The following is a 23,281-nucleotide window of genomic DNA, read 5'->3' as shown; positions in this document are numbered from 1 at the left end:
TATAAGTTGTGCATGTTGATTAATGTCTTTTTTTTTACATCCACAGGTGATTCGGTCCGCCTTGTTGTCCAACAAGGTGCATACACGCGGTGGGTCGTGCGAGGGCTGCTCTTGGATGTTGCTTCGAGAGTTACCTAGTGCTTCACGTCGTTAGCATACACTTAAACTGGACCAGCTGACGGGCAACATGACAGCTCAGTGACTATCACTGTTTGCTGTGCAGATACATGGAATTGGGCCAGTGTCTGTAGGAGTTTGCACATTCTTCCCATGCTTGCGTGGGTTTTCTCCGGGTGCTCCGGTTTCCTCCCACACCCCAAAAACGTGCTCTTAGGCTGATTGGTGTTAACAAATTGTCCCTAAATTAGGCGTCCCCTCAATCAGGTTATAATTCCTTTATTGTGGAGTCCAATAGGTGTAGACAAAGGTCATAGGTAGAAGAGGGCACTCACAATGTTAAAATGGTGGCACAGGCTAGTTGGGCCGAAGAGCCTGTTTCCTGTGCTGTGTTGTTCTTTGTTCCTTGTATGATGGGGTTAGCTTATGAGGAGATATTAAATCGACTGGGCCTGTACTCATTGGAGTTTAGAAGGCTGAGGGGGGATCTTATAGAGACTTACAAGGTAATGAAGGGGCTAGATAGGGTAGAGGTAGAGAGATTCTTTCTGCTTAGAAAGGAAACCAGAACTAGAGGGCACAGCCTCAAAATAAGGAGGGGGGGGTGCAGTTTAGAATAGAGATGAGGAGGAACTTCTTCTCTCAGAGGGTGGTGAATCTCTGGAATTATCTGCCCATTGAAGTGGTGGAGGCTACCTCGTTGAATATGTTTAAGTCATGGGTAGATAGATTTCTGATAGATAAGGGAATTAAGGGTTATGGGAAGCAGGTGGGTAAGTGGAACTGATCCACTTCAGATCAGCCATGATCTTTTTGAATGGCGGGGCAGGCTCGAAGGGCTAGATGGCCAATTCCTGCTCCTATTTCTTATGTTCTTAAGTGTTTTTGTGCAAGGCTGTTTGAATGACTGAGTGTGTAAATAAAGAATTGTCTTTGTTTAAACCCACAAAGGGCTTCCTGCTGGTTATTCCAATTCTCCGCATGCTCAGTGATTAAGAAACACATGTCCAAATTTTGCTCAATGTGCACAGAAGGGAAGGTAACAGGTTTTAGTAGTTTTCTCCTTCACCCTATCTGTAACAACACCCACCGCTTCCCACTATCTAATGTGATGCTTGTCAAAGCACAAAATATATTTGACCTAAACTTAATCAAGATTTTTATTGTTTATTACACGTCCTTAGAGTCAAGTAAATTCCAAAATTCATTAGCATTATAATTTTTATGCTGCAACTATACCAATCATTGGTGAGACCACATTTTGAATATTGCATTCAGTTCTGGTCACCTCATTATAAGAAGGATGTGGAAGCATTGGAGAGAGTGCAGAGGAGATTTACCAGGATGCTGACTGGTTTGGAGGGTAGGTCTTATGAGGAAAGGTTGAGGGAGCTGGGGCTTTTCTCTTTGGAGCAGAGGAGGATGAGAGGCAACTTAATAGAAATATATAAGATGATGAGAGGGATTGATAGAGTGGACGTGCAGAGGCTATTTCCTCGGGTGGATGTAGCTGTTACTAGGGGGCATAATTATAAGGTTCATGGTGGGAGATATAGGGGGGGATGTCTGAGGTAGATTCTTTACTCAGAGAGTGGTTGGGGTGTGGAATAGACTGCCTGCTGTGATAGTGGAGTCGGACACTTTAGGAACTTTCAAGCGGTTATTGAATAGGCACATGGAGCACTCCAGAATTATAGGGAGGGGATACCTTGATCTTGGGATTGGACATAGCTCCGCACAATATTGAGGGCCGAAGGGCCTGTACCGTGCTGTAATGTTCTATGTTCTACATACTATAATTATTACTACCTTCAATCAAAATTTTCAGTCGTTACTTTGTTTGAATCCTGCACCGCATCTGAAATCTTTGGTCCAAAATAACAATATTTCAGAAAACAATCCACAGATGAATTCTCAGTCACAATGTACTCAAAGCGTATATAATATTACTGTCTTGCACAGTGAGCTGATCACCCAGTGCCCATGGCTCTCAATAGACAAATTTGAAATTGAACTTACTAGATTTGGTAATTTATGAGTGAGTACAGACAAATTGCTATGAAACTGTTCTTGTTGTATTTGGGATACATCAGTCTCAAGTCCTGCAAGATTTGGTTGACACAGCATACCAAGAGAACACCTGAAGGTCAGAACTAACCACTGCCTTGTCATGTGATATCCTACTTTTAAGAACAAATTAGGGATCTTGGAAGGGTGGATACTGAAAGAATGTTTCCCCTCATGAGAGCACACTAGGGGACATATATGGGATTGCCTATTCAAAATGGAGAAAAGATTTATTTCTCTCAGAGGTTTGTGAATCTTTGGAACTCTTTCCCCCCAGAGCATGGTGGAGACAGGGTCATTGACTTTGCTTAAGGCAGAGGTGGATAAACTCTTGACTAGCATGGCTAAGTGAAAGTTTATCGAGGCTGTAAGGGAATGTGGAGTTGAGGCCACAATGAGATCAGCCATCGTCTTATTAAATGGTAAAGTAAGTTTGAAGGGGCCAAATGGGCGACTCCTATCCCTAATTCGTTTGCAAGTTTGTTCACAAATGGAAACACCTACATTTCGAATAAAGTAGATGACTTGAAGTTTTCCTTCTACATACCTCATTAGTTGACCATAAACTGACGATCCTGCAATTGTCATGCCTGTAAAAATTTGAGAAGTATTTGTTTTCATTGGACAGCAATAGAATATGGTAAAATAGAATTGAAAATTTGAAATAATTGTCATTGAATGATTGAAAGGAATGTACAAATTAATAGCCTGACCATGTAAGCTGAGTTTTCATCAAGTGATTTTGAAGTTTGCTCCTGTACAAATGTAATTTGAAAAACAAAATATAATCAGGTACACAAAAAAATCCATGCAATTACTTCAGACTTTAGAACAATTAGCATATCATATATCCACAATAAAATTACCAACACCCAAATTAAATTTCAGAATTGAATGATTATTTTTAACATGCGTTAAATGAAAAACAAAAGTGAACTGAGTATTCCTGTTCTTTATTCTTGTGGCAAACTTGAAAATTAACATACATATTCCATCTTGCATCAAGTAGATTTTTGGATTTTCTTAAAAGCCGACTGATTCTTGAATTGAGTAAGGCAAGAAAATCAGAAACCTCCACCCTAGTCTGGTTTATGAGTGAGTCCAGTTTAACTCTACTGCAGGAACAATGACATTGTTATCTTTAATTGAATGTGCACAGCAATGTGACCATATATTAATATAATGGATCAACCTTTTGTTTTCTTGGAATATTTTCATAGGTCGCTGCTGAACTCTCACCGATTGCAGCAAAGGATCTGTGAGAAAACAACACAATTCATCAGCCACCAACATATGATAATAGAATCATAAAATGACACAACATAAAAGGAAGTCTTTCAGTCCACTATGCCAGTTGCAGCTCTTTGAAAGCCCTAAGCAATTCATCTAATTTCCCAGCCATTTCCCCATATCTTTGTAAATAAGTTGATTTCCTTATGATCTTACCATTCGATTTGTATCCACCAGGCATGGATGCTATGTATTCCAATCATAGCAGCTCTCTGCCTAAAGAGAAATTCATGCATCTCACAACTGTCTTTTCCAATAAAATTGCACCTTTATCCAATATTTACTGATCCTCTGTGTCTGGTAACAGTTCCTCAATTTTCATTTTCACAATATTTTGCAATTTTGTACACTGAACAACTCCAGTTCCCCCAAGAAACTGAAGACCTATTTCTCTGGTACTGTTCCGGTTAATCTTCGGTATATTCTTTTCAAGAAAGTGACATTAGTCCGAAATCACTGAACCACTCTAGATGCCAATAGAGTTAGAACAGTTGGTTCACGTTCTAAGAAGTAGCAGTTTTTGCTTCTTATTCTTGTTTTGAACTGGATTCTGTGCCTATTAAATAGTTACTACTGGGGTTGTTAGGTTAATTGTACAGTCTCATGGGACAAGTGGAAAGTCTGAACCAATAAGTACAAAATATTGATAATGAGTGATTCTATGTGCGATTATGTAAGATGAGTGACGGTGAGTCATAATACCATTTTATATTTTTCAGAATGAATCAGGAGAGAAATAGAATGAACTCCTGAGTCACTTTCACTCATGTTGCATTCAGACACACGGGCAAAATTGCCAAAATAATTGAAAATGTGGGTGCCAATGCACCTAATTGGTGTTACAAATTGAGGGCTGGCTATTAGACAACAAAATGATTGGCTTCTGCAAAACATCCATCTCAAGATCAGTTCAGCAAGCCTATGCAAAGCTACATTTTCTGAATTTTCATAAGGTACATGCAACTCTCAGTAAAATGAGGCAATTGTGTGAAAATAGGTACACAAACATAGATTAGATGTAAAAATGTCAAGTGATTTGCACAAGATGTACATTGCATAAACAATTGCTTCCTTTCACCATCCACCTATCAGTGTCATGTTGAAAACGTGAACAAAGCAGAATGTTGAGCGATACATGTGAGGAATGTCATTTTATTTCAAATCAGCATTGGGTACTCTACACAATTATTTGCAAAGTGCGCATTGAAAATTGTTGCATTAGGTTATTTAAAGTGCAACATTAATGTTTCAAAACTCTTTCTGAAACATGCTTAAATTAACTTAAAATCAAAAGACACTAGTAAAGCCTGCAGTCCTACAACAACAGGGAAAGTTTTTCACTTACCATTTGCTTTTGCATTACTGTTCGTAGCCTGTTGCTCTTGTGTTGAATCTTTTCTCCTAAGCCAATGTTGTGCAACAGAACAAAATATAAACTTTACAGGAAGATTCAATATGGCATTCACATTGTGACAGAAATTATATGCGTTAATGTCTTAGTACTAGTGAAAACTGTTTTACTAACTGAAGGAAGAAATGTCATGTATATTGGGCAACATCTGTGTTTTTTTTAATTCTTCACAGGACATGCGGGCTAATCCAGCATTTTCATTGCCCATCCCTAATTGCTCTTGAGAAGGTGTTGGTGGTACAGTGTCAGTGAAGTAACATTGGGAGTCAAGACCAATATATATTCAGGCAAAACGTGATGGAGCCGAAATGAATTGGTCAAAGTTTGGATATATAATTTAGGTTACCTGTATAAAGACACATAATCTATTCATTTTTAACTAATCGTTTATATTACTACAAATAGTCAAAACTTGGAGCTGATGGAGAAGGAAAGCAAGCTTGGCAGAAACTTAAAATGTATTAGAGTTGGTGTAATTTGGAGATGCAAAACTAAGTCACTGCACTGGTAACGGTAGAGAAAAGTCATAATGCCAGAATGAGAAGCAAATATAAGGAAGATTTCAATCAATTTGAACTATATAGCTTGCATATTGCCTGTGTAAACATGCATTATAATTATATAGATTTGAACAGTGATATAGAAAGATATTGAAACAAATTTCCACGTAACTACTTTAATTTACCTGGCCATGGACAAAACTAAGAAAGATGCCAGTAACATTAAAAGAAACAATATTTACCCGCATGCTTCTTTTTTGATCAACCATGCACTTATCCCAATGATCAATCCCAGAACAAGAACACCGCTCATTAAGCCAATTATAGCACCTAAGTTTAAGTTTTGGACCTTTATGAGTGGATCTGAAAGTACAGTAAGAAAAAAACATTGAGATTAAAACCGAATACCAGAAACAATTGCAAGCCTGTGGCAATATATGTCTATTGTCATAACACTTCTTCCAAGTTCCAAAGAATCAAAGTAACAATGACTGAATCCTGTAGAGCTTGTAACATAAACAGGGCCTAGCTTTAAGGCTGATAAAATTGGATATTCTAAATTAAAGAATTGGGCATATTAAAATCAAACACAGTCAAACCTCGAGCAGGCCAATTGTACAATACACAAACCTGTCTGGGCCTGATTCATCAATCACCCATCAAAGGTTGTTGCGCCCTACTAATACTTAGCAGGAGATCATTGCACCCCATTGAAATGAACCAGTCTATTTTTAGAAGCCCAGATCAGGCCAGACTTTCTGTCACCGAGAGTTCCTGCGGTTGGCTTAATCTGATAACAGGTTACATGTAGGCAACAGCATGGAGATGGACACCTGGGGACAGACCCTGTCCTGTCAGGCGGACATCAAGAAACCCACTGGATATTGGAATCCCCTCCTGGGACCTCACTGGTCAGAAGCCAGAAAAGTTACTGGAAAGGCAAGCAGGCAGGGGATAAAGGGACGCATTTTCAGACACACCAGCGGTGAAGACCTCCCTTCTTCCTTCCCCCCTCCCTTTCCTTCCTCTTTCCTCTCTCCCTTCCCTTCCTCCTTCCCCCTCCTCCCAACCCCCTTCACCCCCTCATCCCTCCCCCCACCTCCCCTCCCCCATCCCTCTCTCTCCTCCCCCCAATTCCCTCATCCCCCATCACCCCTCCTCCTCCCCGTCCCCCTCCCATCCTCACGCTGCCCTCCCCTTCCCCATGCTGCCCTCCCCCCCACTCCTCACTCTGCCCTCCCCGCCTCCTCCCTATGCTGCCCTCCCTCTCCTCCTCCTCCTTCCCACCCTGCTCTTTCCTGTCTACCCCCACACCACCCCATCTACCTCCCCACCCTTCCCTGTCCTCCCCCCACACCACTCCCACCTCCCTCCCCACCCTGCCCTTTTCTGTTCTCCCCCCACACCACCCCCACCTCCCTCCCATCACTCCTCCCCCATCCTTGCTCCATTCCCCCTCCTCTCCTCCCCACCCCTCTTCCCTGCCCCCTACCCATCTCCCTGTCCCGTCCCCACCCCCGCTCCCTTCTACTCTCTCTCTGCCCTCCCCACACCATCACCACCCGGCCTCCCCACTCCACCACTCACCCCTCCCTGCTCCCCCACTCCCCTTCCCCTACTATTCCCTCCCCGCCTCCCCCCACTCTTCCCTCCCACCCCCCTCCCCCTCGCCATCCTGTTCCCCCACTCTCCACTCCATTCCCCCACTTCCCACCCAGTTCCTCCACTCCTCCCACTTGGTTCCCCCCTCTCCCTACTCCACCTCCCCTCTCCACTATCCCCCACTGTCCCTCTCCCCGCCTCGACTCCCACTCCCCATCCCATTCCACTCCACTCCCCATCCCATTCCCCGCCCCCTACTGTCCCATCCCTGCTCCCTCACTCCCCCTAACCCTCTCCCTGCTCCCTTCCCTGTCCCCCACTCCCCCCTCCCTGCCCCCCCACACCCCCTCCCCACCCCCTAACCCCACTCCCCCCTCCCCTTTCACCGCCCCCTGCCCACCACTACCCCCTCCATCCCCCACTACCCTTCCGTCCCCCACCCCCCAACACACACCCCTCACCCCCAACTTGTTTTACGTCTCCGACCTCCCCACTCACCCCTCCAATCCCCACTCACCACTCCATCCCCTCCACTCCCTTTCCGCCACCTCCCCCCCACTCCACCCCTCCACCCCTCACTCACCCCTCCACCCCCTGTCCCCCACTCACACCCCACTCCCTTTCCGCCACCTGCCCCACTCCCCCTCCCCATCCCCACTCTCCCCTCCAATTCCCACCCCCACCCCTCCTCCTTCCTCCCTCCACTCCCCCTCCCCCTCCTCCTTCCTCCCCCTCCCCCCACCCCACACTCCACGCTCCCCCCACCCGGGACAACACACCCCCTCCCCAACTCCACTCTCCACTTCCCATACCCCTCACTCCCCTCACTCCCCCACCCCTCACTCCCCCCTCCCCCACCCCTCACTCCCCCATGCCCCGCCCCTCACTCACCGCCCCCCACCACCTCCCCCTCCCCATTACCTCTTCCCCACCTCCCGCTCCCCCTCACCACCCCCATTCCCCACCCCACACCCCCATTCTCTGTCCCCCACTCCTCAGCCCCATTCCCTGTCCTCACCCCACCTTTCCCCGCACCCCGCCCACTCCTCTCCCTGCTCCACTTCCATCCCCGAGCCCCCCCCACTCCTCCCCCTGGTCCATTTCCATCCCCGCCCCCCCCACTCCCTTCCCTCCCGCACCCATTCCCTCCCCGCCCCCTTCCGCCACCACTCACCCCCACCCCCCACCACTTGCCCCCGCCCTCCCTCCCTCTACTCTTCCTCCCCTCCACCACCCCCACCCCTCATCCCGCATGTGCAGAGCACAAAGACTTGTCACTTACCAAGGACATTCAGAGTGATGGTTGCTGTTGCTTCACTGCCGGTTACTGGCAGCATTTTAACAGTGTAATCCCCTCTGTCCGAAACTGTCACTGACTTCAGCAGGAGCGATCCGTTAGAAAGGAAGAACTCAGTCCGATTTATGTAATCATTAGTTCTAATAAAACTTGCAAAGAGCCATCGAGCGATAGTTGCATCCTTGAATTCCCAGTTCCCACTCTGCACCGCAGCTGACGGCTTCACTGAGAAAAAAGCGCTTTCTCCTTCGGTCACATTAATCTGCCTGTTTTCTACCTGGATGGTGAAACTCTGGGGCTCCGCTGGGGAAAGAAAATCACATTGAGAGAAGCGGTCAAACTCAACACAACACAGACTTTTCTAAATGATAATAATAACATCTCCAGATTTCCATACTGTGTAGTTTCCCCAATTACTAAAGTAAATGATGTGAGAAAGTGATCCTCACCCACAGATATCAATAAACAAACAGCTAGGGCAGTCAGTGTCTCCATTCTGAGAACCGCACCAGTCCCTGTTCCACTCGCTGATCGTTTCACTCATTCACTGAAAACAGAATGGGTGAGTACTGTTCCCCTGAGGGGAACTTTTGTAATTGGATTGGTTAAATACCATTATGTTGCTTTTAGAAAGGTTGGTTTCTGGCCCTTTTCTTTAGTGTTCGATCTCTATTTTTCAAAGCCAGAAGTACGAGAATATATACTTAGTCTTGATCAATAACTATCTCGCAGGCGGCTGCACCACACAATTTGGGGGAATATTGATTCGTTCCAGAAATGACTCACTGCTATCATTTAAATCACATTCAGGCATCTCCATAATCTCTGTCAGCTCCTTTTGCCCTCTGAGATCACTTTCTGCCCCAGTCCTGGCCTCTGCTTTCCCCTGCGTTTTAACTGCTCCACTATTAACAACCAGGCTGTTCAGCTGCCTCAGCCATCACTTCAATCAATCAATCTGATCCGAAACATTTTCATCTCTCTATTCAACACGCTGCTTAAAAACGTCCTCTTTGGCCGAGGTTTCAGTCACTTGTCCCAACATCTCCTTTTTGCCAAGTTTTCTTTTGTGACAGGACTGCAAAGCAACCTGTGATGATTTCACCTGATGAAGGAACAGTGCTCCGAAAGCTCGTAATTCCAAATAAGCCTGTTGGACTTTGACCTGGTATTGTGAGACTTTTTACTGTGCCCACCCCAGTCCAACACTGGTATCTCCAACATCATGTGTTTATTGGGATGGTGGGATATAAATGCTAATTGTTGTTGTTCCATTAGATGGCTATTTACTGTTAGAAAGATTATTGTACAACACCATTGAGTGGAAATTCCAGGAGCACAAATCGACTGCGATCCTATTGGCCACCCATTACCACCCAGCCCATTGGGCAATCATTGAATATGGGGCAGTGCACAGAACAGAACAGGGGACAAAGTTCAGTCAAAGATAAACTCTTGACTCCACAACTGAACAAGTAACACTGGTCCATTGTGCTGTGCCACTGAAAGGTTGGGGTGTTAACAACTTACAGAACATATCAGTTTTTAGGTAAGCTGCGAACTAAGATTAACAGAGGAACTGACATGACTGTTGGAAATGATGGAAACCACTGTCGAACTCCTGACATGAAGATTGATGACTGGAATGGAAAGAGTTTCTTTGAGAGACAGCTTCTTTGAGACACAGTCTGAAACCTCAGTCAGTTCCCTAAAATCCAACCATGCCTAACCCTCCCCATCTTGCCCTGACTGAATGCTGGTCCCTATTTCAATCATCTGAACTGACTGTAAGAAAGATAGAAAACATTCAGCCCCTCGAGCCATTCTTTTTAATCATAGCTGATCATCAAATTCAATATCCTGATCCCCCCTTCTCCCAGGTTAATGGAAAACAGCCAAGACACAGAGAAAAAAATGGGATATAGTCTAGGGCACAGACTCCATCTACGCTCAAGTGTGCTCAGATCTGGATGGGCAATGATCAGGCCAATATTTATGTACATTCCCCACATTCAATTGTCATCAGAATAACCATGCTGACTTTTCTCCCCAAATGTCCAGCTCCCATTCTCTGCCTCAGCCTATGATTCATTTTCCTTTAATAAAATCCTTTACCTCTGATTGTCACAGCCATCTGGCCACTTTCCATCAGGATGGTAAACCCTGGGGATCATAGAATCCCTATAGTGCAAAAGGCAGCCATTTGGCCCATCAAGTCTGCACTGACCACAATCTCACCCAGGCCCCATCCCCACCCTGCTAGTCCCCTGATACTACAGTCAATTTAGCACGGCCAATCAACTTAGCCTGCACATCTTTGGACTGTGGGAGGAAACCAGAGCACCTGGAGGAAACCCACACAGACACAAGGAAAATATGCAAACTCCACACAAGCAGTAATCCAAGGCCAGAATTGAACCTTGGTTCCTGGTGCTGCCATGCATCAGTGCTAACCACTGTGCCACCGTGCTGCCCAGCATAGCCAATCAACCTAACCTGCACATCTTTGAACTATGGCAAGAAACCAGAACACATGGAGGAAACCCACGTAAATACAGGGAGAACACGCAAACTCCAGACAGGCAGTGACTGAAGCAGGAGGAAAAATAATCACATCAAAGAAATACAGTAAGAAGTCTCACAACACCAGGTTAAAGTCCAACAGGTTTATTTGGTATCACAAGCTTTGGGAGCACTGCTCCTGCAACCTTCATCACCTGATAAAGGAGCAAAATACCGAAAGCTCCTACTGCCAAATAAACCTGTTGGACGTTAACCTGGTGATGTGAGACTTCTACTGTGCCCACAACAGTCCAGCGCCGGCATCTCAACATCAAAGAAATACAGGGAAGCAGTCCAACTCCACATATTTTACTTTCTTAACTGATAGTAATATATTAATCTAATTGTCTGGCAATCACTTGCTGCTCTAATTATTGAAATAGATGACTGTGATCCTCACCTTCAATTATAAATCAGCAAACAGCTACCGCAGTTCACAGCGGTCTCCCCATCCTGAGAAAATCTCTGTGTCACACTCTGATCCGCTCTTCCTGCTTTTACTGAACAGGTGTCGATAGTAGTCATGATGTGGATATGCCGGCGTTGGACTGGGGTAAACACAGTTAAAAAGTCTGACAACACCAGGTTTCAGTCCAACCGATTTATTTGATAGTACACTCACTAGCTTTAGGGTTAGTCCCTTCTTCAGGTGAACTCTCCATTCACCTGACGAAAGGACTAACCCCAAAGCTAGTGAGTTTACTATCAAATAAATCGGTTGGACTTAAACCTGGTGTTGTCAGACTTTTTACTGTGTTTACTGAACAGATCAGGTTTATGAAAGCGGCAATGCTGATTGGATCGAGTGCTGTTCACGCACTATAAACACAAATAAACAGCATTGCTCGACAAGGGAATACCTTCCCTTTTTCAGACGCAATCGGATGTGTATGTTGTTTAATGGGTCCATATTACTTCGAGGACCCCAGTCCTCTGAATATAATTCCAGAAACGTTTTGTATTAATCTCGGTATATCTTGGAGCTCTATTTCTGTATTGATTTTTACAGCGCTTTCGATGTTTAGGTATTCCTTTGTTGCTATCTTGAGAGAACCCTGAATCTGCACTGTACTTTGCACATTTGTGTGCCCTTTCTATTTTTTTTATATATCGTCACGTATTCCCTTGTCGAGCAACGCTGTTTATTTGCTTTGTGGAGTTTTTCCTCCCAGGGCAATCTGCCGTCCCTGTGTTTAGTCTGATAACTTTTCTTTTGCAAAAATATACTTTATTCGGTATTTGAAAAAGCATTACAAAAGCTTCAAAATGGTCATTGCAGAGTCCAATGGTGCGTGACCAGCACTCGATCCAATCAGCATTGCCGCTTTCATAAACCTGATTGTATTGCGAAATGTTTAACTTGTGTCCGGCTACATAAAACAATACACTTGAAATTGATCAGAATCTAATAATTGCCCGTTCTTCGCAATTCGTTAAAGGACCGAAAAATGCCACTTCGGACATCATATCTGCCCCTCAGTTAACCCCATTTTAGGGAAAATGATGTTTAGTTTACACACAATCGATGTTATGTCATATTTCGCTTGTGTGTCAACTAAGTACTAAACATCAATTTCGTTTTATGGCAAACGTCATGTGGTTTTATGTCGAATTCTGGGACACCAGCTAATCACAATACCTGGTCTTAGTATCATACCCAAACTTGCCAAAGGAGGAAAAGTAAATGGACCTTAAGCCAGTGATGGGGGACGTTACGGTTGAACAATTACTGGTGTGTTTCCGTCCACCTCCCTGGCAATGGAAATTATCAACTCGCGAAAGAAAAACAAGTATTAAAACTTGTGCAATACGCTAGTTAGCTTAACTTTTGATGTTTAGAATAGATAGTGTTTAGAATTAAGTTATGTACTTAACTTTTGTAACTCTACAGTTCTTTTAAATTTTCATATTTGTTAGTTGAATGAACTGTTATATTTAGCATGCTAATCACTTCCAAGCCTTAATATATATTGATTAAGACTTTGCATTATCACTGTAAATGATTGACAAAACTATTCTGTAAATTTAATCAACTATATCAAGCGCTGACAGATACACCAAAAACATATTTGAGCAAAGTAGCTGTCTCAGGAAAACACATTGACAAGCGCCTGTTTTAATGCAGTTACCAATACATCAATTAGACTTGAATCCATGTCCCTTCATCGCATGCTGCCTTCTCTCAAGTTAAAGCAGACATTAAAACTATTCTCACTTCCATTCCATACATAATACTATATGCACTATGTTAGTACTTTGAGAAGGAGATTAGGAACAGCAAAGGGAGGAAGACGCTGGTGGGTGTCGTCTATAGGCCCCCGAATAATGATCTGGAGGTGGGGCGGGCTGTTAACGTGCAAATAAGTGCGGCGTGCAGGAATGGAACGGGCGTAATTATGGGAGATTTCAATCTGCATATTGATTAGTCGACCCATGTTGGACGCGGTGGGCTCGAGGAGGAGTTCTTGGAATGCTGCCAGGATAGTTTCCTTGAACAGTGTGTGTTGGAGCCGACGAGGGAGTGAGCTATCTTGGATCTGGTGTTATGTAATGAGGCGGGTAGAATTAGGGACCTTGTGGTGAAGGATCCTCTTGGGGAGACTGATCATTGTATGGTGGAGTTTCTGGTGCAGATGGAGGAGGAGAAAGTGGGTTCCCGGACACGCGTCCTTTGTTTGAACAGGGGGGAGTACGGTAGGATGAGAGAAGAATTGGCAAATGTTGACTGGGAGAGCGCGTTGGAAGGTAGGTCTGCTGAGGAACAGTGGAGGATCTTTAAGGAGATCTTTCTTGGTGCTCAGCAGAAATTTATTCCGATGGTTAAAAAGGACTGTAGGAGGAGAGGTAATAAGCCGTGGATAACGAAGGAGGTGAAGGAACGTGTTAAATTAAAAGCGGAGGCGTTTAGAGTAGCTAAGAGTAGTGGGCGAGAAGAGGATTGGGAGAGGTTTAAATGTCAACAAAGATTGACAAAGAAGTTGATAAAGAAGGGTAGGAGAAACTATGAAGCTGGGCTAGCGCTTAAAATGTTGGCAAATGTGAGGTTGTCCACTTTGGTAGGAATAATGGTAGGAAGGACTATTACTTACGGGGCGAAAAACTGCAGCAGGCGACGGTGCAGAGGGACCTCGGGGTCCTTGTGCATGAGTCGCAAAAACCCAGCCTACAGTTGCAGCAGGTGGTCAGGAAGGCTAATGGGATGCTGGCCTTCATAGCGAGGGGGATTGAATATAAAAGTAGGGAGGTCTTGCTGCAGCTGTATAGAGCATTGGTGAGGCCGCAGCTGGAGTACTGTGTGTAGTTTTGGTCGCCGTACTTACGCAAGGATATTTTGGCCTTGGAGGGAATGCAGAGGAGGTTTACTAGGCTGATACCGGAGTTGAGGGGGTTGAGCTATGAGGACAGGCTGAATAAACTAGGTTTGTACTCATTAGAGTTTAGAAGAATGAGGGGAGATCTCATTGAGACGTATAAAATGATGAATGGGATGGATAGGATAGAGGTGGAGAGGCTCTTCCCGCTCAGAAAGGGCAGTAGGACTAGGGGGCACAGCCTCAAGATAAAGGGGGGACGGTTTAGAACGGAGTTGAGGAGGAACTTCTTCACTCAAAGGGTGGTGAATCTCTGGAATTCTCTGCCCGTTGAGGTGGTGGAGGCTGCCTCGCTCAATATTTTTAAGACGCGGGTTGATGGGTTTTTGATAAGCGAGGGGATTAAGGGTTGTGGGGAGAGGGCGGAAAGTGGAACTGAGCCACGACAGATCAGCCATGATCTTATTGAATGGCGGGGCAGGCTCGAAGGGCTGGATGGCCTACTCCTGCTCCTATTTCTTATGTTCTTATAAGTGTAAAGCAGTTGACGAGGTGTATATGGATTTTAGCAAAGTGTTTGATAAGGTTCCCCATGGTCAGCGACTGCAGAAAATACAGATGCATGGAATTGAGGGTGATTTAGCAGTTTGGATCAGGAATTGGCTAGCTGATAGAACACAGTAAGAAGTCTGACAACACCAGGTTTATGTCCAACCGATTTATTTGATAGTAAATTCACAAGCTTTCGAGGTTCCCCTCTTCGTCAGGTGAATGAAGAGTTCTGGCCTCAGACAGAGCATATAAAGCACAGACAGTTTACAGATTACTGATTAGAATGCAAATCTTTACACCTAACCTGCTATTCAAGTATTAAAGTGGCCGACAATGTGAGTGGAAGGGACAGTGATCACAGGTTAAAGAGATGTGTATTGTCTCCAGACAACACAGTAAGTGACGTTTTGCAAACCCAGGCAAGTCACGGGGCTTACAGACAGTGCGACATGAACCCGAGATCCCTGTTGAGACCGTCCTCATGTGTGCGGAACTTGGCTATCAGTCTCTGCTCAGTGACTCTGCGCTGTCGTGTGTCGTGAAGGCTGCCTTGGAGAATACCCGAAGGTCAGAGGCCGAATGCCCGTGACCACCGAAGTGTTCGCCAACAAGAAAGGAACAGTCTTGCCTGGTGATTGTCGAGCAATGTTCATTCATCCGTTGTCGTAGCGTCTGCATGGTCTCCCCAATGTACCATGCTTCGGGACATCCTTTCTTGTAGCGTATCAGGTAGACAACCTGAAAGGCCGAGTTGCAAGAGTATGTACCGTGTACCTGGTGGATGGTATTCTCATGTGTGATGATGGTATCCACGTCGATGATCCGGCATGTCTTGCAGAGGTTGCTGTGACAGGGTTGTGCGGTATTGTGGTCACTGTTCTCCTGAAGGCTGGGTGGTTTGCTGCGAACAATGGTCTGTTTGAGGTTGTAATTGTTATGGGGGACTTTAACTTTACTAACATTGATTGGAATTGCTATAGCTCTAGCTCGTTAGAGGGGTCAGTTTTTGTTCAAAGTGTGCAGGAAGGTTTTTTGACTCAATATGTAGATAGGCCAACTAGAGGTGAGGCTATATTGGACTTGGTGCTGGGAAATGAGCCAGACCAGGTGCTAGACTTGGAAGTTGGTGTGCTTTTTGGTGATAGTGACCACAATTCGGTTACGTTCACCTTAGTGATGGAAAGGGATAGGCATGAACCTCGGGTCAGTAGTTTTAGCTGGGGGAAGGGTAATTATGAGGCCATTAGGAGAGAATTAGGAAGCATTGGTTGGACTAGGAGATTACAGGGACTAGGAACGTCTGAAATGTGGAGTTTTTTCAAGGAGCAGCTACTGCGGGTCTGTGATAGGTATGTCCCTGTCAGGCAAGGAGGAATTGGTAGGGCTAGGGAACCGTGGTGCACAAAAAAAGTTGATTTGTTGGTTAGGAAGAAGAAGGAGGCTTATGTTCGGATGAGGCTTGAGGGCTCGGGTAGTGCAGTAGAAAGCTTTAGATTGGCTAGGAGGGAGTTGAAGAGGGAGTTAAGAAGGGCTAGAAGAGGGCATGAGATGACTTTGGCTGATAGGATTAAGGAGAATCCTAAGGCGTTCTATAGGTATGTCAAGAACAGAAGGTTGGTTAGGGCAAGATTAGGGCCAGTTACAGACAGTAGGGGGAAGTTGTGTGTGGAACCGGAAGAGATTGGAGAGGCATTGAACCATTATTTCTCTTCGGTGTTCACGCATGATGATATGAATGTAGCTGAGGAGGTCACTGGGGTGAAGGGGTGTAAAATAGAAAGTATTGCAGTTGATACAGAGGATGTGTTGGATATTCTAGAAGGGTTGAAAATAGATAAGTCCCCTGGTCCAGACGGGATTTACCCTAGGATTCTATGGGAGGCAAGAGAGGTGATTGCAGAGCCACTGGCTCTGATCTTCAGGTCGTCGTTGGTCTCTGGTATAGTACCGGAAGATTGGAGGGCAGCGAATGTTGTCCCATTGTTTAAGAAGGGGAACAGAGACTTCCCTGGGAATTATAGACTAGTGAGTCTTACTTCTGTAGTGGGCAAGGTTTTAGAAAGAATTATTAGGGATAGGATTTATAGTTATTTGGAGAGTAATGAATTGATTAGAGATAGTCAGCATGGTTTTGTAGCGGGAAGGTCGTGCCTTACTAACCTTATTGAGTTCTTTGAGAAGGTGACCAAAGAGGTGGATAGGGGTAAGGCAGTATATGTGGTATATATGGATTTTAGTAAGGCGTTTGATAAGGTTCACCATGGTATGCTTCTGCAGAAAATGCAGATGTATGGGATTGGTGGTAATTTAGGTACTTGGATCAGGAATTGGTTAGCAGATAGGAGACAGAGGGTGGTGGTTGATGGTAATTATTCATCATGGAGTTCGGTTACGAGTGGTGTGCCTCAGGGATCTGTTTTGGGGCCACTGCTGTTTGTAATCTTTATTAATGATCTGGATGAGGGTATAGTTGGGTGGATTAGTAAGTTTGCTGATGACACCAAAGTCGGAGGTGTGGTAGATTGTGAGGAAGGGTGTCAAAGTTTGCAGGGTGACTTGGACAGGTTGCAGAGCTGGGCCGCGAGGTGGCGGATGGAGTTTAATGCGGAGAAGTGTGAGGTAATCCATTTCGGTAGGAATAACAGATGTGTTGAGTATAGGGCTAACGGGAGGACTTTGAATAGAGTGGAGGAGCAGAGGGATCTAGGTGTATGTGTACATAGATCCCTGAAAGTTGGGAATCAAGTAGATAAGGTTGTTAAGAAGGCGTACGGTGTCTTGGCGTTTATTGGTAGGGGGATTGAATTTAGGAGTCGCAGCGTCATGTTGCAACTGTACACAACTCTGGTGCGGCCGCACTTGGAGTACTGTGTGCAGTTCTGGTCCCCACATTACAGGAAGGATGTGGAGGCTTTGGAGAGGGTGCAGAGGAGGTTTACCAGGATGTTGCCTGGTATGCAGGGGAGGTCCTATGAGGAGAGACTGAGGGATTTGGGGTTGTTTTCACTGGAAAGAAGGCGGCTAAGAGGGGATCTTATAGAAACATATAAGATGATTAGAGGTTTAGATAGGGTGGATGGTGATAGCCTGTTTCCTCGGATGGAGAAAGCTAGCACGAGGGGGCATGGCTTTAAATTAAGGGGGGGTAGTTATAGGACGGATGTCAGGGGCAGGTTCTTTACCCAGAGGGTGGTGAGGGACTGGAATGCCTTGCCTGCTGCAGTTGTAAATGCGCCTAGTTTGGGGGCGTTTAAGAGATTGGTGGATAGGTTTATGGACGAAAAGGGATTGGTTTAGATTAGTGGGTCAATGTTTTTTTTTTAAAATAAGACTGGTCGGCGCAACATTGTGGGCCGAAGGGCCTGTTCCGCGCTGTAATGTTCTATGTTCTATGTTCTATGTTGTGTGGTTGTCTGAAGGCAAGAAGTGGGGGTGTGGGGATGGCCCTGGCAAGATGTTCGTCTTCATCAATGATATGTTGAAGACTACAGAGAAGATGTCGTAGCTTCTCCACTCTGGGGAAGTACTGGACGACAAAGGGTACTCTGTCCACCGTGTCCCGTGTTTGTCTTCTGAGGAGGTTGGTGCGATTTTTCACTGTGGCGCATCGGAACTGTTGATTGATGAGTCAAGCGCCATATCCTGTTCTTATGAGGGCATCTTTCAGCGTCTGGAGATGTCTGTCACGACCCTCCTCATCTGAGCAAATCCTGTGTATATGGAGGGCTTGTCCATAGGGGATGGCTTCTTTAACATGTTTAGGGTGGAAGCTGGAGAAGTGGAGCATTGTGAGGTTGTCTGTGGGCTTGCGGTACAGTGAGGTGCTGAGGTGACCATCCTTGATGGAGTTGCGTGTGTCCAAGAATGCAACTGATTCTGGAGAATAGTCCATGGTGAGTCTGATGGTGGGGTGGAACTTGTTGATATCATCATATAGTTGTTTCAGTGATTGTTCACCATGAGGCCAAAGGAAGAAAATGTCATCGATGTATCTAGTGTATAGCGTCGGTTGAAAATCCTGTGCGGTGAAGAAGTCTTGTTCAAACCAGTGCATGAAGATGTTGGCATATTGAGTGCAAATTTGGTCCCCATGGCTGTTCCATGCGTCTGGATGAAGAACTGGTTGTTGAAGGTGAAGACATTGTGGTCCAGGATAAAGCGGATGAGTTGTAAAATCGCATCTGGAAACTGGCAGTTGTCGGCATTGAGTACTGAGGCAGTCGCAGCAATGCCATTGTTGTGGGGGATGTTGGTGTAGAGCACCGAGACATCCATTGTGATGAGGAGTGTCCCTGGTTCAACTGCTCCATGTGTGCTGAGTTTCCATAGGAAGTCCGTAGTGTCGCAGCAAAAGCTGGGGGTTCTTTGTACAATCGATTTCAGGATGCCCTCAACGTAGCTGGAGAGGTTCTTACACAGGGTCCCATTGCCCAATACGATGGGACGGCCGGGTGTGTTTGCCTTGTGTATCTTTGGGGGGCAGTAGAGATCTCCAAGGCGGGGAGTACGTGGAATGAGAGCACGGAAGGTGCTCTGAAGGTCCGGATCAAAGGTCTTGATCAGAGTGTTGAGTTGATGAGTGTGTTCTTTGGTCGGATCTGCTGGTAACTGTCTGTAGTGTTCCTCATTGTTTAGTTGTCGGTACACTTCTTTACAATAATCCATTTTGTTCAGTATGACGATGGCCGCTCCTTTGTCTGCTGGTTTGATGACAATGTTGCGGTTGGTCTTGAGAGCGTGGATGGCGTTGCGTTGTGCTTGGGTGACGTTCGGGGCTGTCTTGTGGGTGCGGCTGATGAATCTGGTGTTAACGCACCTCCTGATGGTTTGGGCGTACAAGTCCAGTCGAGGGCAGTGGCCTTCCGGAGGAGTCCAGTTGGACTCCTTCCTCTTAGGTTGCTGCACTGCGGACCTCTCTGTTGGCTGTTCTGGTTCATCGGCTGTCTCATTGTGTTCGCTGTTGGCCTCTTGGGGTTTGTGGAAAAACTCCCGCAGCCTCATTCGCCTGATGAATTCCTCTGTGTCTGCTGCGAGACTGATGGGGTCCATTTTAGTGGTGGGGCAGAAACTGAGCCCTCAGCTGAGAACTTCAATTTCACCTGGTTGAAGTGTGTAGTCCGACAAGTTAACAATAGACCTCCCTGCAGTCGTGCTGTTTTCTACTGTGGTGCCGGGGGAGGCTTGGTGGTGATGCCAAGTTTTTCAAGTTTCCTGCTCTTGCTGTGCATGTAGGTGGTGTAGTTTCTTTGTCTCATCTGCTTGGCAGAGTTTCGCAGCCGGTCTGCGTCCTGAGCACAAGTTGAGAATATGTATTCCATTTTAGTTTCCAGGGTGTGGCGTTTGCTGTAAAGCTGGTGTATGAGGTAGTTGAGGAGTGTGAGAGAGGTGCAACGGCAAAGTCTCTCAGCGTAGTCTGTGTTATAGGTTGCCCTGAGTGGGTTCGTGATCTGTAGTCCTTTCGGTATCTTGTCTGCTTTCTTGCATCTCTGTTCCCTTCCTGTTGGCGAACACTTCATTGGTCACGGGCATTCGGCCTCTGACCTTTGGGTAAGCATTCTCCAAGGTGGCCTTCACGACACACGACAGCGCAGAGTCGCTGAGCAGAGACTGATAGCCAAGTTCCGCACACATGAGGACGGTCTCAACAGGGATCTTGGGTTCATGTCACACTATCTGTAACCCCTGTGACTTGCCTGGGTTTGCAAAACCTCACTTACTGTACTGTCTGGAGACAATACACATCTCTTTAACCTGTGATCAGTGCTCCTTCCACACACATTGTCGGCCACTTTAAGACTTGAATAGCAGGTTAGGTGTAAAGTTTCACACTCTAATCAGTAATCTGTAAACTGTCTGTGCTTTATATGCTCTGTTTGAGGCCAGAACTCTCCATTCACCTGACGAAGAGGTTAACCTCGAAAGCTTGTGAGTTTACTATCAAATAATTTGGTTGGACTTAAACCTGGTGTTGTCAGACTTCTTACTGTGTTTACCCCAGTCCAATGCCGGCATCTCCACATCATAGCTGATAGAAGACAGAGGGTGGCGGTTGATGGGAAATATTCAACCTGGAGTTCAGTTACTAGTGCTGTTTGTCATTTTTATAAATGACCTAGATGAGGGTGTAGAAGGATGGGTTAGTAAATTTGCTGATGACACTAAAGTTGGAGGAGTTGTAGACAGTGAGGATGGATATTAGAGTTTGCAGAGGGACGTAGATAAACTGCAGAGCTGAGCTGAGAGGTGGCAAATGGAGTTTAATGCGGAAAAGTCTGAGGTGATTCACTTTGGAAAGAGTAACAGGAGTACAGAATATAGGGCTAATGGAAGGACTCTTGGTCGTGTCGACGAGCAGAGAGATCTCAGTGTACATGTGCAAAGATCCCTGAAAGTTGACACCCAGGTTGATAAGGTTGATAAGAAGGCCTATGGTGTGTTAGCTTTTATTGGTAGAGGGATTGAATTTCAGAGCTGTAAGATCATGTTGCAACTGTACAAAACTCTGGTGCGGCTGCACTTGGAGTATTGTGTACTGTTCTGGTTGCCGCATTATAAGAAAGATGTGGAAGCACTGGAAAGGGTGCAAAGGAGGTTTACCAGGATGTTGCCTGGTATGGTGGGAAGGTCTTATGAGGAAAGGCTGAGGCACTTGAGGTTGTTTTCGTTAGAGAGAAGTAGGATATGAGGTGACCTAGTTGAGGCATACAAGATGATCAAAGGGTTAGTTAGGGTGGGCAGTGAGAGCCTTTTTCCTCGGATGGTGATGGCTAACACGAGGGGACATAGCTTTAAATTAAGGGGTGATAATTATAGGACGGATGTCAGAGGTGGGTTCTTTACTCAGAGGGTAGTAAGGGCATGGAATGCCCTGTCTGCAGCAGTTGTGGACTCACCAACTTTAAGAGCGTTCAAATGGTCGGTGGATAAGCATATGGATAACATTGGAATAGTTTAGGTTAGAGGGTCATTAGATTCGTTCCACTGGTTGGTGCAACATCAAGGGCCGACGGGCCTGTACTGCGCTGTAATGTTCTATGTTCTAAACTTCTTTATTAGTTGTAAGGTTATAAGCAACCTTATCACACTAAGTAAACTAATTCGTAGCAACCACAGGGAAGTAATATCAACCTTTAAATGGCTTCTGAAAATGAAGGGTCACTAATAGAGATCTGATTAAATATTAATTAAATTAATTCCAAAGCTCAATGAGCTCAATCACGAGAGCATGACAGCATATAACCCCAGTCCCAAACAAATGGGCACAGTAAGAAGTCTTACAACACCAGATTAAAGTCCAATAGGTTTATTTGGAATCATGAGCTTTCGGAACGCTGCTCCCTTCATGATTCCAAATAAATTTGTTGGGCTTTGACCTGGTGTTGTGAGATTTCTTATTGTACCCACCCCAGTCCAATGCCAGCATTTCCACATCCAAACAAATGGGTAAGGGAGATATCATAAAACATTGTTTTATCTTAACAAGTAATAAAGTAAGAAATTATAATGAGTGGCATAGTCCCATGTGTAATTGATGTCTTACAGTGCCAGTCGTTTTCAGGGGACAATGGGAAATGGCATCAATAAATGGTCATCATCAAGAAATTAATTGGAAACTGATCATGCCCATCTAGAACAATCACAGATTGATTATACACCCTTAAGCCAATTAAGAAGTGGCTTTACTTCATTTTACGCCAGATAGAATGCAAAAACTTGTTAGCCTTTTGGCTCCGATCAAGGGTCCAATCAAGCCCAGAAAGCCTCATCTTGTCAGCTTGGATCTTGTTTGTTTCCCTTGTGGGGACCTTGACTTGGATTCAATTGGATTTTGAGTTTAATGTTTGGAGCAAGCAAGGAATGGATTTGGATTGCCCAGTCCACCCTGAGCACTGGCACTGTAACTTTAATAATTGGTTAAGTTCAAGCGTCACATCAAGATGGAGTACAATGCCTTATCTTGTCAGTCTGGATCTTGTTTGACTCTCTTGTGGGGACCATGAATTAGATTTGAATTTAGTTTTTGGAGCAAGCAAGGAATGGACTTGGGTTTGCCTGGTCCATTCTGAACATTGATTTTGTAACATTAATAAAGGTTTTGTTTCAAGAATCATTGTTGTGGCTTGGAACGCGTTCATTAGCAGAAGCTTTAACTGAGTAAGTTACACAGCATGTCCCTCATGTCAGGAAGGAAGCAGAAGTTACAAAGAAAGAACAGGGACCCAGTATCAACTTGGACCAAGGTTGAAATGGAAAGCAGGAGCCCTATGTAATATGATAGTCCTTACATGTCCATTGGGCACTGCAGGGGCTGGGGTGTGTTATAGACCCTTAGAATCACATTTTGATTTAATGTTTTAAGTTTCCTTTGGACTTTGGTTTCTGTTCGGGCTGTCCCCCCTTCCTTTTTGGGGGGCTGCCCCTCTTAATTTGTCCCTAAGTTAATTTGAGTTCATTTTACTTGCTGGGCCGTTAAAAGATAGTTATGTCCTGCCCTGTCTTTAATAGGTATTAACCTACAACTTATTAAAGCTTTCCTGAGTTACTTCACCAAATTGCCTCCTGTTGCCTAAGT

The 23,281-nt window shown here is 45.2% G+C and overlaps 1 protein-coding gene across 1 annotated transcript in view; it reads right to left on the bottom strand.

Annotated features, from left to right (window-relative positions):
- Positions 1-23,281, bottom strand: part of LOC145353708 (uncharacterized) — an 88,899-nt gene that overhangs the window by 16,006 nt on the left and 49,612 nt on the right. The window contains exons 13-14 of the mRNA XM_080204476.1: positions 8,734-8,811; positions 8,270-8,587 (exon numbers count right to left, since the gene is read on the bottom strand). Coding sequence (XP_080060602.1) covers positions 8,270-8,587; positions 8,734-8,811 — 396 coding nt within the window. The remainder of the gene's footprint in view (positions 1-8,269; positions 8,588-8,733; positions 8,812-23,281) is intronic.

This window comes from Carcharhinus amblyrhynchos, chromosome 16 (assembly GCF_965287045.1).
Source record: "Carcharhinus amblyrhynchos chromosome 16, sCarAmb.v2.hapA, whole genome shotgun sequence".
Lineage (NCBI taxonomy): Eukaryota > Metazoa > Chordata > Chondrichthyes > Carcharhiniformes > Carcharhinidae > Carcharhinus > Carcharhinus amblyrhynchos.
This window is presented reverse-complemented; position numbering and strand designations above follow the sequence as displayed.